At 37.5% G+C, this 16,378-nt stretch overlaps 1 protein-coding gene across 3 annotated transcripts in view; it reads right to left on the bottom strand.

Moving 5' to 3' along the window:
* Window positions 1–446: 446 nt before the first annotated feature.
* Dhx9 (DExH-box helicase 9) overlaps window positions 447–16,378 on the bottom strand; it is a 38,647-nt gene continuing 22,715 nt past the window's right edge. For all 3 annotated transcript variants that reach the window (XM_074047284.1, XM_020169516.2, XM_074047285.1), the window contains 13 exons: window positions 14,151–14,251; window positions 12,390–12,603; window positions 11,985–12,079; window positions 11,675–11,748; window positions 9,888–10,040; window positions 8,048–8,208; window positions 7,237–7,348; window positions 6,001–6,162; window positions 5,754–5,881; window positions 4,401–4,630; window positions 4,130–4,245; window positions 3,369–3,569; window positions 447–1,373 (listed from right to left, as the gene is read on the bottom strand). In XM_074047284.1, the coding sequence (XP_073903385.1) occupies window positions 758–1,373; window positions 3,369–3,569; window positions 4,130–4,245; window positions 4,401–4,630; window positions 5,754–5,881; window positions 6,001–6,162; window positions 7,237–7,348; window positions 8,048–8,208; window positions 9,888–10,040; window positions 11,675–11,748; window positions 11,985–12,079; window positions 12,390–12,603; window positions 14,151–14,251 (2,363 nt within the window). In that variant the 3' untranslated portion in view covers window positions 447–757. The remainder of the gene's footprint in view (window positions 1,374–3,368; window positions 3,570–4,129; window positions 4,246–4,400; window positions 4,631–5,753; window positions 5,882–6,000; window positions 6,163–7,236; window positions 7,349–8,047; window positions 8,209–9,887; window positions 10,041–11,674; window positions 11,749–11,984; window positions 12,080–12,389; window positions 12,604–14,150; window positions 14,252–16,378) is intronic.

Below are 16,378 nucleotides of genomic sequence, written 5' to 3' on the forward strand. Positions count from 1 at the left end.
AAAATTTAGCTAGGGTGGTTCACACCTATAATCCTAGCCATTCCGGCAGGAGGACTATGGGTTAAGCCTGCCCAGGCAAATAGTTTCTGAGACCTTATGTTAAAAATATCCAACACAAAAAAACAGTTGCCATAGTAACTCAAGAGGTAAGCTGCCTGAATCTGTTTAGCAAGCATAGTTTGAGGCCCTGACTTCAAGCCCCAGCCCATTTAAAAACAACAACAAAACGGTGGTGATGATCTAACCAATGTACAATATAAGCCTATTTGGAACTGTCACAATGATTCCCCCCTGTACAACAAATACATCTTAATAAAAACAAATTTAAGAAAAAGCAATTCAATATGAAGAGTACAAATATCACTTTCTCTGATGTCTAAAATGTACAAACTAACTGACATAATAAAATCAGTGTGTAAGATCAGCAATCAACTACACAGCCAGTATTCAGTGTAATATTTTATTTTCTATTGTATTAAATGAAAGCCGAGAAAATATCAAGTTAATTTAAAAGGCAGATCTTTACTCCTTAAAGAAAAAATACAAACTGCAGTGTGGTATAATCATATTTTACATAATATAAACAAAATCACTAATGTATCTATATGCTTAGTTTCCTTAAACTACAATGAAACACAGAATAGGCTGAAAATGGGTTTACTTTTTTGGTGCAAATAAACATTTTGGGAAAACACATAGCATGCTTTAAAAAAAAAACAAAAAACTGTCTATGCATAGGCACTGACATAACCATGTTTTAATAGCCTCCACCTCCTCTTCCTTGTCCAAAGTAGCCACCCCCATATCCTCCCCTGCCACCTCGATGGAACCCCCCAGATCCTCTATAGCCCCCTCCACCTCTGTACTCTCCACCTGATCCCCGATAGTCTCCACCAGATCCCCTATAGTCTCCACCAGATGCCCTGTAATCTCCACCAGATCCCCTGTAATCTCCTCCAAAACCACCTCTATAGCCCCCTTGGGAACCTCCTCTATAACCTCCTCCACCTCCCCCGTATCCTCCTCGGTAAGAGTTGGAGCCATAGCCACCACCACCTCCATAGTTTCCACCTCCAAAACCACCACCTCCTCCTCCTCCAAAGCCGCCACCACCACCTCCATAGTTTCCACCTCCGAAGCCATCGCCACTTCTGCCTCCAAAGCCTCCACCACCACCACCCCCTCCAAAGCCTCCACCACTTCCACCGAAACCCCCACCTCCAAAGCCTCCACTACCATAACCTCCACTGCCATAGCCACTACCATAGCCACCACTACCATAGCCTCCACTACCATATCCAGAAACTCCCCTTCTATATCCACTTCCATTGTCGTATCGGGCCATCTTGGGAGGACGTGGACCATCTCCATACCTAGGAAAAGCACAAAACAACACTTTGATTCAAAGTAGGTTTTATTGTGGTGCTGGGGATGCCAACCCAGGGTCTCACACATGCAAAAAGCAAGCACTGCACACCTGAGCTATGCCCACACCCAGTAAAGCACTTTTAATACTCAAGAACATGACAAATTGAACACTCATTATTCAGTCTAATGATAAATAATACATAAATGATACATCAGAAAGAGGTTCCTGGCAACAAATGTAAGTATTTGCTGATTTTTACCAAGTATCTTTCTGCATTAACTCTCAAGCTTACTTTGAAAAATGTCTTTGGCAATTTGTTTACACCTAAATTTTTTTTTTTTTGGTACTGGGATCGAACCCAGGGCTTCGCGCATGCTAGGCAAGCGCTGTGCCAGAGCTACATCCCAGCCCCTACACCTAAATGTTTAATTGAGCAAAAAACAAAAATCAGACTGGCATGTTTAGCAGCTAATTTGGTGATCTCTTTCCTCTTCACTACCTTCCACCTCATATTCTCTCATCATCAGTTCCTATTGATTTCACTGCATACCTGCCTATAATCTACTCACCTCACATTTTGATTCTCAATACTATAATGTGAACCACTGCCATATCCATATATCCTGAGACCATTTCTTACTTGTTCTTGTTTCTGGACTTTCCTCTTTCACAGACGCAGATTACATGTGAAGCCCCCTTGCTCACCATCCCTCCTGTCATATATAACTTCTATGCCTAAATATCCACAAATACTTAAATTGTGTATACCTATGACATCAAATCAAAGCCTGTGATGCTTATACTCTATCTTTGTGAAGATGATTCTTTCTGAGAATTCTTTTACATATTTGAACAAGTAAAAGGGCCACAGTATTAACACAAGAACAATGCTTCTAGAAGAACCACAGTGGCTGGGTCTGGCTCTATCTGTTGCTATCTACAGACCTAGGTACGTAATTGTTTGTGCCTAGTTTCCATGTTTGTATTAAAGAAGCCAGAATTCATAAAGGGCACTAACAGTTCTATTGTATCAAAACTATTTACAATCAAATACAAAAAGGGATCATCAATGAATACCCAAAGGACATTTTTGGGTAACAAAATATTTATACAATAAATAATGTTAGTGTAATATATAAAAAGGTTGAGGGCAAAAAGAGCCCAGCATGGTGGCTCATGCCTCCAATTCCAGATATTTGGGAAGCAGAGAAAGGATGATCTTGGCCTATTTCAAACAACAAGCTGGGCATGGTGGTGAACGCCTGTTATTTCCAGCTATGTGAGAGGCACAGGCAGGAGGAGACTGGCCCAGGGAAAAGTGAAACCCTATCTGAAAAGTAACTAAAGCAAAATGGACTGGAGATGTGTCTCAAGAGTACTTGTATAGCAAGCACATGCCTTGAGTCAAAACTCAGTACCCCAATCACCAAAAGAAAAAACTTGAAGCAAACGAAATTTTAGTAAGAGAAATTTCACATTTCTTTGCTTTAAGATATCCATTCTATTTCCCTAAAATAAACACTGATGTTTTCCATTGTGTGGAAGGAGCAATTTAATTCCTTATCAACATTTTTTTAAGGTGTGGAAACAGCACCGTGAAAAGATCATCTAGCCTATACCACTTTCCTGTCATGTAACCCACTCTGGACTACATATGTGTTTCTATTTTTGGTGGTACTGGGGGGTTTGAACTCAGGGCCTCGCATTCTAGAACTTGAGCCATTCCACCTGCCCTTTTTTGTGTTGGGTATTTCAAGAAAGTATCTCACGAACTATTTGCCTTGGTGGGCTTCCAACAAGGATGCTTCTGATCTCTACCACTCAAGTAAGCTAGGATTACAGGCATGAGCCACTGACTCCCAGGCTACATATATATATTTGAATAATCCCTATCTACTTATCTCTTAACATATTCTGATGTTTTAGACGGAATATGGGAATTTTAGGCTCATACCCTACCCTATGGCTTTTCTCAAAGAGAAGTCATTGCGGTACTCACCGTGCACTGCCAATCATAAGGTTTATACCAGCAGCTGAAGGCCTAGAGATTTGGCGGATTGTGTTCAGCATATGCTCATTCACAGGGTCCAACTGGCTGATGATATTAGGTTGTTTGGATACTTCAACCACCAGAGCTTCCATGGCTGCTCGGAGGGCAGTGATGCATGCAGCAGCTTCATGGGATATTTGCAGTCTGATCCTAAAATAGAGAAAAATGAAAATTAAAATGAAGAGTACTGCTTAACAAGTACCAATTCTACATTAGAATGGCCCCAGACTTAGATGAACATAACAAAAACCTGCATTAACTTCCTAAAATACACTGCAGGAGTCTTCTTATATAGCCCAGGCTCCTCCAACTCCTAGGTGCTGGATTACAAATGCGTGCCACCACACACAATCCCAGCAGGAGTCTTAATCCTCTAAAACACATCATTAAGTCTCCAATAAAGTAGGAGGCACAAAATTTCGTTCCTAATTAATGTTAAGAGCATGTGGTATCCAAGTTCCACTTGAATTCTAATTATGAGAGACTGAAGTTTTAAATGTGTTTACTTCTACCAATATAGTCATTAAGAACTTAAGTTTATAGCAAACTATACTGTACCAAGCTTTACAATTCTCCAGGAAAAAAGTTGTGAAGTACCTCATTTGTGCCATCAAATGATGCTATGTTTATTTTACATTTTAAGTTAGATTAGAGCTATATTCTAGCACATCCCAATTCTAAGATGGCAGTTCGTATCTGAAAACCCTTACCAGTCATCTATAAACACAATTTGCCCATCAGATTGGACTTTCTTGGAGGCAAAGAGAAGCAACTGCAAGGGGGTAACTAAAGTCATGCCTTTAGCAGAAATGGCTCGGGTTCGAATCTGCAAGTAGAAAAAAAAGGGCAAAAATAAAAGGTTAGCATCAATTGTCAAACACTACCATATAATAAACTATGGTGTGAATATTAAAATTTATGTTCCCAGAGAGTAATAAAAGGCAATTTGAATTTTTAATTTTTTTTCTAAACCTGTCTTACCTTTTCACCAAACACAAAGAAGGGAGATGGGTACTTCATGTCTTGGCTGCTAAAAGGACAATTAACTGATGACTTGTGGATAAGCGCATTACGCCCTTCAGTGGTAAGAATCTTTCTCTTTTCCTTATGATAGCATACATTGGGGTATACACCAAAGGCCAAGAGAGAGATAACAACATCCAAATTATTATCTGGTCCGGTGTTAGTAAACACTTGTGTCAACAAACAATCTGTTAAGAAATGGTTTAAAAAGAATTATCAGTGAACTAATCTTCACATCATATGCAAACTACTTAACAGAATTAGTAGAATAAATTCTCATCCCAAGCCTGTTGTCAAACACCCTGTCTCTAAGACATTTTTCTCTAAACCCTAAAATAGAATTAAGTTCAAGGAGAAACTGTCCCCACAGTAAGATTGGTGTGGTAATTTCAACCATCAAACTCTCTGAATAAGCATTAAACCAATGGTATCAGTCAAAACATGTATCTGCTATTTTTAAATAGTTACTACTTATAGAAAAGATGGATGATAATTATAAGAACACCCACTAGAATTGAAGGCTCTTTTCATCCAAGTACATTGTTTGGAAAACCTGACAACAAAGCACTTAAGGAGACATATATCCAAGCCTCACTTCTAGTTTTACAACATCCTGATTGAATGAATTGAAATAATTTTTGAGGTCAATTTCATTATCTATACAACAGAAAAACAGCATCTGCATCTCAGATTATGGCAAAGATTCTAGTATATACACATACTCAACTTGTTTTGATTTTGGACAAAAAAAATGATTTTGGACAAAATTTACCATCTTGCCTAACTTTCAATCTCCTATCCACCAACTAAACACTTAATTCCAGTGATGCATTCCGATTTTCCAGGTTTAATCTATTTGACAAGAAAAAAATACAGTAGCTCAACTGTATATTAAGAAATGAAGGGCCAGACACCAGTGGCTCATGCCTGTGATCCTAGCTACCCAAGAGGCAGAGATCAGGAGGGCACAGTTATAAGTAAGCCCAAATAGTTACAAGATCCTATCTCAAAATTACCACTCAGCTCCTCCTGAAAAAAATCATCTCCAAAATGATGAGAGCAAAATGGACTTGAAGTGTGTCTCAAGCATTAGAGTCATCTGTTTGCAAGCACAGGTAAGACTAATTCATCACTCATAATCTCCCATTTTAAAATTGAATTAATGTGTAAGGATGGTATAGGCATGATCAAAGTACTAAGAAATAGCTGAGACCATAGGAAAAAGCTTAAGTATACTAAAACTTAAATACATTATGCTGTCAATTTGCTTGTTGAACCTAAATGTTATGTTAGGAATGGGAGAACTCTTACCTTCTGGGAATCCAGAATTAATCAGGATTTCTTTAAGCTGAACTTTGGCCTCCCAAGTCATTCTCAGTGTAGCCATATTAAGTCTTTTGTGTTCACAAAAACGGATCTCTGCTTCTTCTCCACCCATTCTTTAAAAAACAAAAAAACCCAAAATACTGAGTTATTCTCAAATGCTAGAGAACTATACAGATTAGAAACTAGAGACAGTTTGCTCAATTCATATAGAAAGTATCTTTTAAGCCCATACCTAGCGTCATCCCAGGCTTGGAATACTGATAAGAGGGCCACATGATCAGAAAACCTGTTTCCAGCAAAATTCCGATGGATATAGCCCAGCCGCTTTCCTTCACTGATGAAAGGCTCTGGGAAGCAGGTAGCAGCAGAAATGGTACAAACAGCATCTCCCACACTGCAACACATACAGTTAAGTCTAGATCACATTCTTGCTGCCAGTATACTGGGTATATTGTTATCTGTGGGCAAGAGTCTTTATTATTGCCTCTATTGCTTTTATTAATACTGAAACTTTTTTCTTGGCATCACTGGAGTTTGAACTCAGGCCTCAGGCTTGCTAAGTAGACGCAGATGCTCTTACCACTTAAGCCACTCTACCAGCCCATTTCTGTGTTGCCTAATTTTGAGACAGGGTCTCCTGAACTATTTGCTGGGTGGCTTCCAACTGCTATGCCTGCCCGGCACGTGATTTTTCAGCTTGACTTTAGGCCTCAGTTCTCCCATTATGTTAAGAAGTTGTTTAACTAACTAAATCGTTCCAAAGAAACTACTAACTTAGTCCTCCTTCTGTGGCTAACAACACAACCATAACAAAAAAAAAGGATTATTTTGGCATGGTTCCAGTTCCAAGTAAAGGGACAACATTTGGTGCCCAGCTTCACAACTTCTTTTACAAAGAACTTTACAACTGCCTTCTCCAAAGTCAGAAAGGGGAAAAAATTACCTGATATTAATAGCTGCATTATTTACCATGAATTCTGACCAGCACCATGTTTTTTTCCTATTCTCTCTTCCCCATCTTAACAAATCTCTCCAATGAATAAAAATTCTCTTTTTCACAGTACTGGGGTTAACCATCAACATTTTCTGATAAAATAAAACCCTTTTCCGTGAGCCCCGGTCTCAACTTAGCAGCCCATGCTGACCTTAAGTCACTTCCAGTTCAGCTAGTTTCAAACTCATGTTCCTTCTGTCTCCCAAAGGCATACCCAGCAAATACACCCAACTTAATGCTCTTCTTTCAAAGGACCCTTCTCTTGAGAAACCAGTGCTAACTTTGAGAAACAGGGCCCAGAAACTACTACAACTGTTAGTTTTTTGTATTTCATCTCTCTTCCTATCTCAATATACCATTTCTTTTAACCTAAATATAATTAGATTTTTCTGTCTTACCCCAGGCTTGCTTTTATGCAGAAGGTATTAAGATAGTGAGTGTATTCTACCATCAGAAAGAAAACAGAGCACTTACTAGAAAATACACCCCATTATCATCATTTTGCCAAAACGAGGCTCAATGGGGAGTTTAGCCAGGATTCGTCCCAGTGGAGTCAACTCATCATTGGCATCTAATGCATCAAGCTCTGTGAGAGAAGACATTTGTGAGTAGAAACACTATAATGGATGTCAGGCGAGGATGAAATACTGCTTTGTAGATTAAGGTCAGGATAGTGCACGTAAGATTTCATCACTTGTTAAGCTAAGTGCTAGCATATATGTCCATAGTCAATTCTTGTCCCTTAAAAGCAGAACAAAACCAAATTATGGAGAACTTAATTATAAAAGAGGTACTAGAATTTGGCACTACAGGCTATAAATCTAACAATAGGCCATGAGAAGTCTTAGAATAATCAGTATAAGTAACTACATGTCATAAAAGTCTGAAAACACCCATTTATTATTTCAATTTTTGGTAAGAAATGAAATCTAGAGGAAAGGCTGAAATTTATAAAGTGCTAGATTCAAAATTCAAATGCAGATCCTTCTGGCTCTTGTGCCCTTACTTTTTCACTATACCACACTATTCTATAACAGACTTAAAAAGAATACATAAATCTGAGATACAAAGAATATTCCAAGTCTTTTAACACGTCTGATCCTTATTAGTTAAGAGATGATATCCTGCCTTTACTTTACTCAAAATAAGACTTTATTTCCTTTATCCTTCACATTCCTCCTAACAGTGTCTATAAAATAGAGGAGTCTTCTTAACTCAAGCCCTGTTGATTCTGTAAGATAGATGGTCTAACATCTGTAGTAAGCAGGTCTGCATTTAAACATACCTCTAAGAGTGTGCTCTGCTTCAATCACAGCATCTAAAGGTGGGGGTTCAATTGCCTTGGCCAGGAACTGACCAATTCCTCCCAGACGCAGAAGTTTTATGCTCAATGCAATTTCATGTAATGGGGTACGAAACATTTCTGGTGTCATGTGTGTTTCAAGTCTAAGAGAAGACAAGCATACATTCTTGTGTATACACAAACGTTACTTAGCAAAATCTTTGCAGAGAAAATCAATGTACAGCTGTCCTTTCATTTGACTGTTTACTACAAATCCTGCCTTGACAAGTTAGTGAATAGGGATTTCTTGCCTTACTCTTTACAACTTGATGGTCTTTTCAACTGAGAACTTAATGATTAAAAAAAAGTTCTCCAAAAATCACTCTTACCCCATTGGTCTTGTTAAACAAGGGTTAATAATCTTTTCTCTACATTTCTCCAAGTTTCTAGTCCAATGAAAAAGATCTTATAAATTTATCTAACCTACGAACTCTAAGGAAGTTTATTATTATAAATGAATGACAGTCAACTTTTACCTACAGCTTACTATGTACCAGGTACTTTCTAAGTATTTTCAAATTACTAACTTACTTATCACATCAACCCTATTAGTTATTCCCTTTGACTTACAACTGAGGAAACACAGGTTAAGTAAGTAACTAAATCTTGATTCACAGAATGGGAGAAACAGAAGCTTAAAAATTATACAAGTTTAGGGTTATACAGTGAATTTAGACAGAAAGTATCAAGAACTAGGTCTCCATATTTCTTTATTTAGTTTTACTCCCTATAAACCTGTCAGGAAGATTCCTAAGATTCATCCAGATTATTCAAACATTACTGGCAAGATTTAGATCAACATGAAACAGGTTTACATAAATGCACAGAGCAAAAACAAACAAAAACTCACACAGCCATCTGTTCCTCACCTCACAATGAGGAAAAGTCCCTTCTTAAAGGTCAATCCTACTAATTCCATTACTAATTGGTAGATGTTTTTTACTGTAAGATTCTGAAGAGTTAACCAGAAGATTCTTGGCTCCCAAGGCTATCATGATGCTTTAAGAGCTACATGTGCTCCAAATATTGTAGCCAATCTCTTGAGTTCGTTTCTGATGCTCATATAAACCTTTATTTACAATTATCTTTTCAAGAGCAAATCAAATGTCTGATTTTTCTAGTGCATATTATTAAAATTGCTCACCTAATTGTCCCACAAGATTGTGATAAACCCATGAGTTCCACCCAGTTCTACTATTATCAACGAGCTGTAGATAATGTATTTCACATTGATTTCTAGAACCATTAAGTACATATATAGCTTTAATCTTTAATTAGAGAGCTAAGGATATTTTAAATAAACAGATCCCATCAAAAAAACCTGAAGAATGGAAATGGACAAAGAATTAACACTTGTATTTCAGTCCTGGCTCTAGTACACTTTTTGTGAAGTCAGCTACACTTCTGAATCATTAATGTCCTTATTCAAACCATTTTCTCAGAAATACAGTGATTATGAAAATCAAAGGTGTTATTTTTAACTTCTTGCTTTCAGAAAATTCACCTACACCATAAATATCACCAAAGTGAAAAAACTATACAAAGGCCAAGTACCTATCTCCTTTTACCAAATGAAACACCAACAATTTATTTCCCTTTTCATTCTTACCACAATCTCGTTATCCGAGCTAAAATTATGCCAATATCCTTATTGAGAGGCACTTATGTACTGAATTCATTATGTTTATAGCAAGAAGACGGATGAAGTTGAGGGCTGTATGCAGGATTATAAAGGATTAAAAGAAACCACTGCAAGTTTTATTTATTTAAAAATCTGTCCTACCTCTCAAAACGGGCTCGGCTACAGAGGTGAAAGCAAAATCCAGGCCGAACACGGCCAGCTCGACCTTTGCGCTGCTCAAGGTTTGTTTTAGATGCCCATACTGTAGCATAGTTGGTCATGTTGTTATGAGCAGTAAATAGCTTCACTTTCTGCCTAAATAGGGGGAAAAAAATGTTAACTCCGAAGACTCACACATACTATCAATAACTGCTATATATCCACTAAGAAGGAATGCTTTCCAAATAGCTGAGTCTACTTGTTACAGCTATTTGTGAACAGCACAAATAAGAAGCAGCAACCTGACTTTAACCTTGCAGCAGTCAACCTACTAAAAGGCAATTCAACACAGGCAGCACAGAGGACTACCTTGGCAAAAGTATTACGTCTTTGCCTCATCTGAAAATTAGCACACTATTATCTATTTATTATAAACTGTAAGTCAATTAATATAAACTTAAGGACAGAGATCAGAAAGATCAGTTTGAAGACAGCCAAGGCAAATAGTTGGTGAGACCCTATCTTAAAAAACCCTTCACAAAAATAGGGCTAGAGCTGCTTAAGATGTAGGCTGAGTTTAAGCCCTAGTTACCCCATACCCCAAAAAAATCAAGCTTTAGATTTGTGAGACCTAAACGATATGTGGTGCCTGCATGGACTGTTTGAACCCATTATGTAACCTTAGAGTTCCACAAAGTTACATCTATGACTGGCAAAATCATTTTCAAAAATGAGGATAGACTGAGCAACTAAATCCTAAAAAAAATCAACAAATAAACTAGCCTAAAGCCAAGTTGTAACTTTGCCAATCCTGTAATTATTTTATGTATCAACAATGCCTGCCTATGTATTTCTCACACTCATCTCAAATATGACGTGCATGTTTATTTATTTATTTAACTTACACTATCTATCCTATCTCTATCTATCTATCTATATCATCTATCTATCATCCATCCATCCATCCATCTATCTATCGCAGGCTCTTTCTTTGTAGCCCAGGTGAGTCAAGATCCTCTTGACTCAGCCTCCCAAAAGTTGGAACTACACACCAGCTGAAAGCCTTGAAATCTTAAAAGTAGTGAGCTTTGGGTAGAATATTTGCTATATCCTAAATACTGATCTTTTTTTTTTTTTCTTTTTAATGGTACAGGGGGTGCGGAGGGGGTGAAACTCTGCTTTCAAGCTTACTGGGCAGGCATTCTATAACTTGAGCGATGTAACCAGTCCTTTAGACTTATTTTTTTTTTTTTTTTGATAGGGCCAGTCCTCCTATGCCGCCAACACTGATAGGATTGTAAGTACATACCACAACAACTGGCGCATTGGTTGAGATGGGTTCTTACTTTTTACCTGGGCTGGCCTTGAACTATGACTCTCTTGACCTCCATCTCCTTCTCAAGTAGGTGGGATTACAGGTGTGTACCACAATGCCCAGCCAATACTAAGCATTTTTACATATAAAAAGTGCATGCTATTAGTATGGCAGTAGTCAATGGAAACAACCAATCAATGAGCAAACACCAAGCTAATATAAACAGTGGATTTAAATTGTCCCTTTCCACCATAACTGATTAGTGATGATTTTTTTCCCTCAAGATTCCCTACATCAAAGAATTACTTTTAATTACAACTATTAGATAAAAATGCACAGTAATTTTCAAGGTACAACTTACAAGGTAACTCTGTCTCTAAGCAAAAATAAAATAAATCATGGTGTTTTTGAATCCGTTAACGCACACTTTTCTGTTGGTAATACAAACAGGCAAACAGATTCCCTAGAAACTTACTTGCAAGAATCAATGACATAAACAACATCATTTATGGTAATACTTGTCTCAGCAATATTTGTGGACAAAATAACCTGCAAAAAAATGATAAAGAAAAATATGCACATAAGACATTCAAGTTATGTACTTGTTATACAATGATAAAATTACTGTAGTCATAACAAGGAAAATCATACACCCAAGAAAAACCTACTAAGCTTAGAAACAGACTCAGTTACACCTCACATTGTACGGCTCAAAATACTTTCTCGTGGTGGTTATATCAGCATCTGTCACCTCCAAACCTATCACCGTAATTTTTAATGTTTACCTTGGTTACTCCAACTGGTACTGGATCAAACACTTTGCGTTGCTCCTCTCGAGGAATCTGAGAATGTAGAGGTAGAATCTGGTATCTGTGGCTTCCTATAATACGCAAAGGTTAGGAATTACAAAGGAGCTATTTTTTACAACTGTTCTCTATCCACATTTTTTATTTAAAAACTTATCATCAAATGTTCTGTATTCTGCCAGGTACCAACTCTGAAGCTGAGAGGCAAATTGTTCACAAGACCCCAAAAGCAACCAGAGCAAAATGGACTGGGAGGGGTATAGCACCTGCTTTCTGAGTCCCAGTTAAAAACCCCAGCCCCACAAAACAAAAAAACTGTACTTAATTGTTAGGGTACAAGCAAAATCATTCCACTCGCAAATGTGAAAATTAACCAACTCATACCAAAATGTGGATTCATTTCCAAATGCTTCTGCATAGTGTAAATCAAATTCCAGCCAGGCAAAAAAACCAACACAGCTCCAGGAACATTAAGGGTTTCAATGTATTTAAGGAGAGCTTCAATGAGCTCAAAAGGCGTTTCTTTTTCATTCAACTGAGACATGCTCAACTTTGTTTCTGGACCATACTCATCCCCGCATATCAGATTGCAATTTGCCTGCAAAAAAAACCAGAATGTCGTATTTTGGATTGTCCCAATTATTACAACTTGTGTTTGAGACTTGTTCTTTATGCTCAAGTGAGCTGATTAGTCACACTAGCATATCAAACAAATCTAGTTTCAGTCAATATAAAGTCTACATTGATAAACAGAATTTTTCCACTACAATTCTCCAGTAGCATGTAACTAAAATTCAATCATAAAATTTTATATTTGGTTCTGAAAGTCTCCTTCTACTGAGTACATTTGTTGTAACAATTAACCCTTGGCCAAAATGTGCACTTTAAAATCAACAATAAAGACCTTACTAATGCCAGGCTGATGCCTGCAATCCTAGCTACTCAGGAGGTATCAGAAGGGTTGTAGTTTGAAGCCAGCCCAAGAAAATAGTTCAAGAGACCCTATCTTGAAAAACTCCAGTACTGAAAAAACAAAAAACAAAAGAAACCCAACACCTCACTAAGGAAAACAAAATTGTTAAAATTTGTCTAATTACCTAGGGAACGTTCTAAATATCTAATCGTACCTTCAGGTCTTCTGATAAAGAGAAAACCTCACATTATTTTCTACCAAATTCTGTGCGGGCTGCCACATAGTATTTTAGGCCTTCATTTAAAAAAAGTATTTTTTATTCAGCCCGGTATGGTGGCTCAAGTTTATAATCCTAGCACCCAGAAAAGCCTGAGGCAAGGAAGAGTTTGAGGACTCTTCACTGAGACCCTGTCTTTCAAAAAAGAAAAAAAACAAAAAACACCAAACATGGCTGGAGGTATGGTTCATGTGGAATCATGCCTGGCTTCCAAAGCCTGGAGTTTAAAACCCAGTACTTAGAAGATAGGTAAGTGCATTTCTCTTTACCGTTACACCCTAGGAATCCTCACTGTTTAATACACTGTCTACCTAATAGCACTATCCCATTGTCTATTTAAATTAGGACTACAGTTGCTACTGCATATGACTGTCATAAATGGTCATCTACAGATCTCATTAAAATACGGCTTCTAATTCAGAAGATCTTTGCTGAGGTATTGAAATTCTGCCTTTTAACCAGACACCAAGGGTTCAATGCCTATAATGCTAGCTACTCAGGAGGAAGACATCAAAAGGACTGCAGTTTGAGGCCAGTCCGGGCAATTCGAGAGACCCCATCTCAAAAATTCCCAACACAAAACAGGGCTGGCAGAGTGGCTCAAGTGGTAGAGCATCTGCCTATGAAATACAAGGCCCTTAATTCAACAGCCCCCCTCAAAAAAAAAAAAAAAAAAAAAAACCCAAACAAGATTCTGCCTTCTTACCAGTTTCCCTGATGATCTGGAACATAACATCTTACATTTCTAAGCTACAGATGGTCTAACAGTGGTAGACTTGTCATTGAACCTGGAATTCTTTGGAATAAAATACAGTAACTATCCCAACGATTAACGCTAACATCAGTTTTTTAAAGTTTTCTGCAGTGCTAATGCATTTTTTATTTTTAGGAAAACCTCTGTACTTCTCTAAGTGCCATTTGCCCACAATAAAAATTCTTTGTGAAATTGACTTACATCATCATCCTCACCACCATCATCCTCCTTGTCCTTCTTTTTCTTGTCCTTTGGTGGAGGAACAAACTGTGTCATCTGAATGCAGTCTTCCAGAAAATATTCTGCCAGGGAAAATCCAATAAGGTATGTACAGGTTGTCAACTCTCAGAATGGAGTACTCTTAAATACATAGCTCAAAATTACCTTAATACCCTTCAATCTGACAACTGCCAAGAAATACTAATAGCAATCATTTTTCTTAATCAAACTCAGTATTTGTTTCTGAGAAACTAAAAACAGGATGAAATATAGCTTGTAGGCATTCCCACAAAAGAAGCTGGGGTCTCTGTGCAAATCATTCACCACTTAATGGAATGCCCACTACGCACATGCATTGTACTATACACTCCCACAATGTGGAAGTTATTTATAAAAAACCCTCAATACAATATCATAATCCATCCCTCCTCTACAGGTACAAATAATAAAATGGGTTCTTTTTAGCTGTTACTGAAGAACCTCACAGCTGCAAAGATTGAATGATGTCCAATCAATTATCCATCTTAAGATTCTTTGGCAGGTGCAGGTTATAGTATCAGTGACTTATCCATAATGATATTATACCTGATCACTTAAGGTTATGTTTACCAAATACCTTTACGATGAAGTTACTCTTTTGAACTGAGCTTTCATACTATACTTTGGAACAATTTACTAAAAGCACAACCCACTTCAGAGATAGGTCAAGTCCCATTGTTTAAGGGAAGGGAAGATTTAAACAATTATTTGAATTCTGCTGTATGAAATGTCCCTATTCCTCATTTATTCAGTCTTTTAATATAAACTTTACTTTGTGTTTCAGGTTTAATCCATTATGCTATGATACTTTTTTGCTCAAAATGTTCCAGTTTTGGCCACTGGCAGTTCTTTCATGTTGGCTCCTGTATCCCTTTAACCAATCACTGTGGATTTTTTGGAAAGTGCTTCCTTATTTTGCAAGTTGCTCCTGACTCATCCTATTTATTTCCTTGACTTTTCTTCCATTTGGCCAAGAATGTCTGGTTGCTTTAAGTGGAAAGGAACAAGACCTGGGTACTAGGCATGTTCCTTATTATTGGGGTGTCTCTGCTTCTTTGTCCACTTGGTAGACAGTTCTACTAAAAATATGTACAAATACTAGTTGTATACATCCTTTCATACTTACCCATTTTATCTATACTTAGCTAAATGAATATCCCATGCCTCATTCTAGTCTTATTCCTACTAATCTGCATCTTCTCAGTCTAAAAGAAATCTGAACCCCCCCCCACATACATTTACTGATTTTTAAAGTCCAGGCATAGAAGTACAGCACTTTTTCAAAATGTTAGTACCATTTCATACTTACACTGTCATTCTTAGAGCATACTGGCATGTTGTCAATTAAGACTGTGAGATAATTCGTTTTAATGAAACTACTAGATGAATGTCTTAGAAAACAGTGATGAATCATATTGTAATAGAACTTTCATTCATCAGAAATACCTTGAAATACTTAATCTCACTTCAACATCTACTTGTTTTAAGGACTCTCTTATTAATTTTGCCCTGGCTGTTTAAATTCAACAGAATATCACATGAATATCTACGTATATACACTGATTTCCACTTGAACATACAGTGTTCTCTCCCATCTGTGTGGATTCGTCCTAAGACCCCAGCAGATGCCTGAAACCATGGACAGTACTGGTCTCTACATATTCAATGCTTTCTCCTATGAATACATAATTACATAAACAGTTAATGCTGTTTCCACCTTAGCTAAGCACTACAGCCATAGCACTTGTTTGAACTGTTGTAGAAAAACTAGCCTGTTTTTCTATTTCTACCTTCCTAATTACACAGAATAGGTGTTAGTTTTCATGGTGGGTTTTGGCACCTCAGAATATGATTTTCTTTCCTTACTAAGTGAAGTATGCCCACATTTTCCTTCAAAAAAAAAACAAAAAAGCACCAGTGGCTCATGCCTGTAATCCTAGCTACTCAGCAGGCAGAGATCAAGGGGTTGAAAGCCAGCCTAAATAAGTAGTTTGAGAGACCCCATCTCAAAAAGAACTTACTACAAAAAAAAAAAAAATACGGCTGACGATGGTGGAGTGGCTGAAAGTGCAGGCCCTGAGTCCAAACCAAACTACAGCAAAAGGGGAGTGGGGGGAAGGCAAGGCACTTTTTGGCTTCTCTTTGGCACAACCAAATTGCTTTTCTTATGT

Source organism: Castor canadensis, chromosome 11 (genome assembly GCF_047511655.1).
Source record: "Castor canadensis chromosome 11, mCasCan1.hap1v2, whole genome shotgun sequence".
NCBI lineage: Eukaryota > Metazoa > Chordata > Mammalia > Rodentia > Castoridae > Castor > Castor canadensis.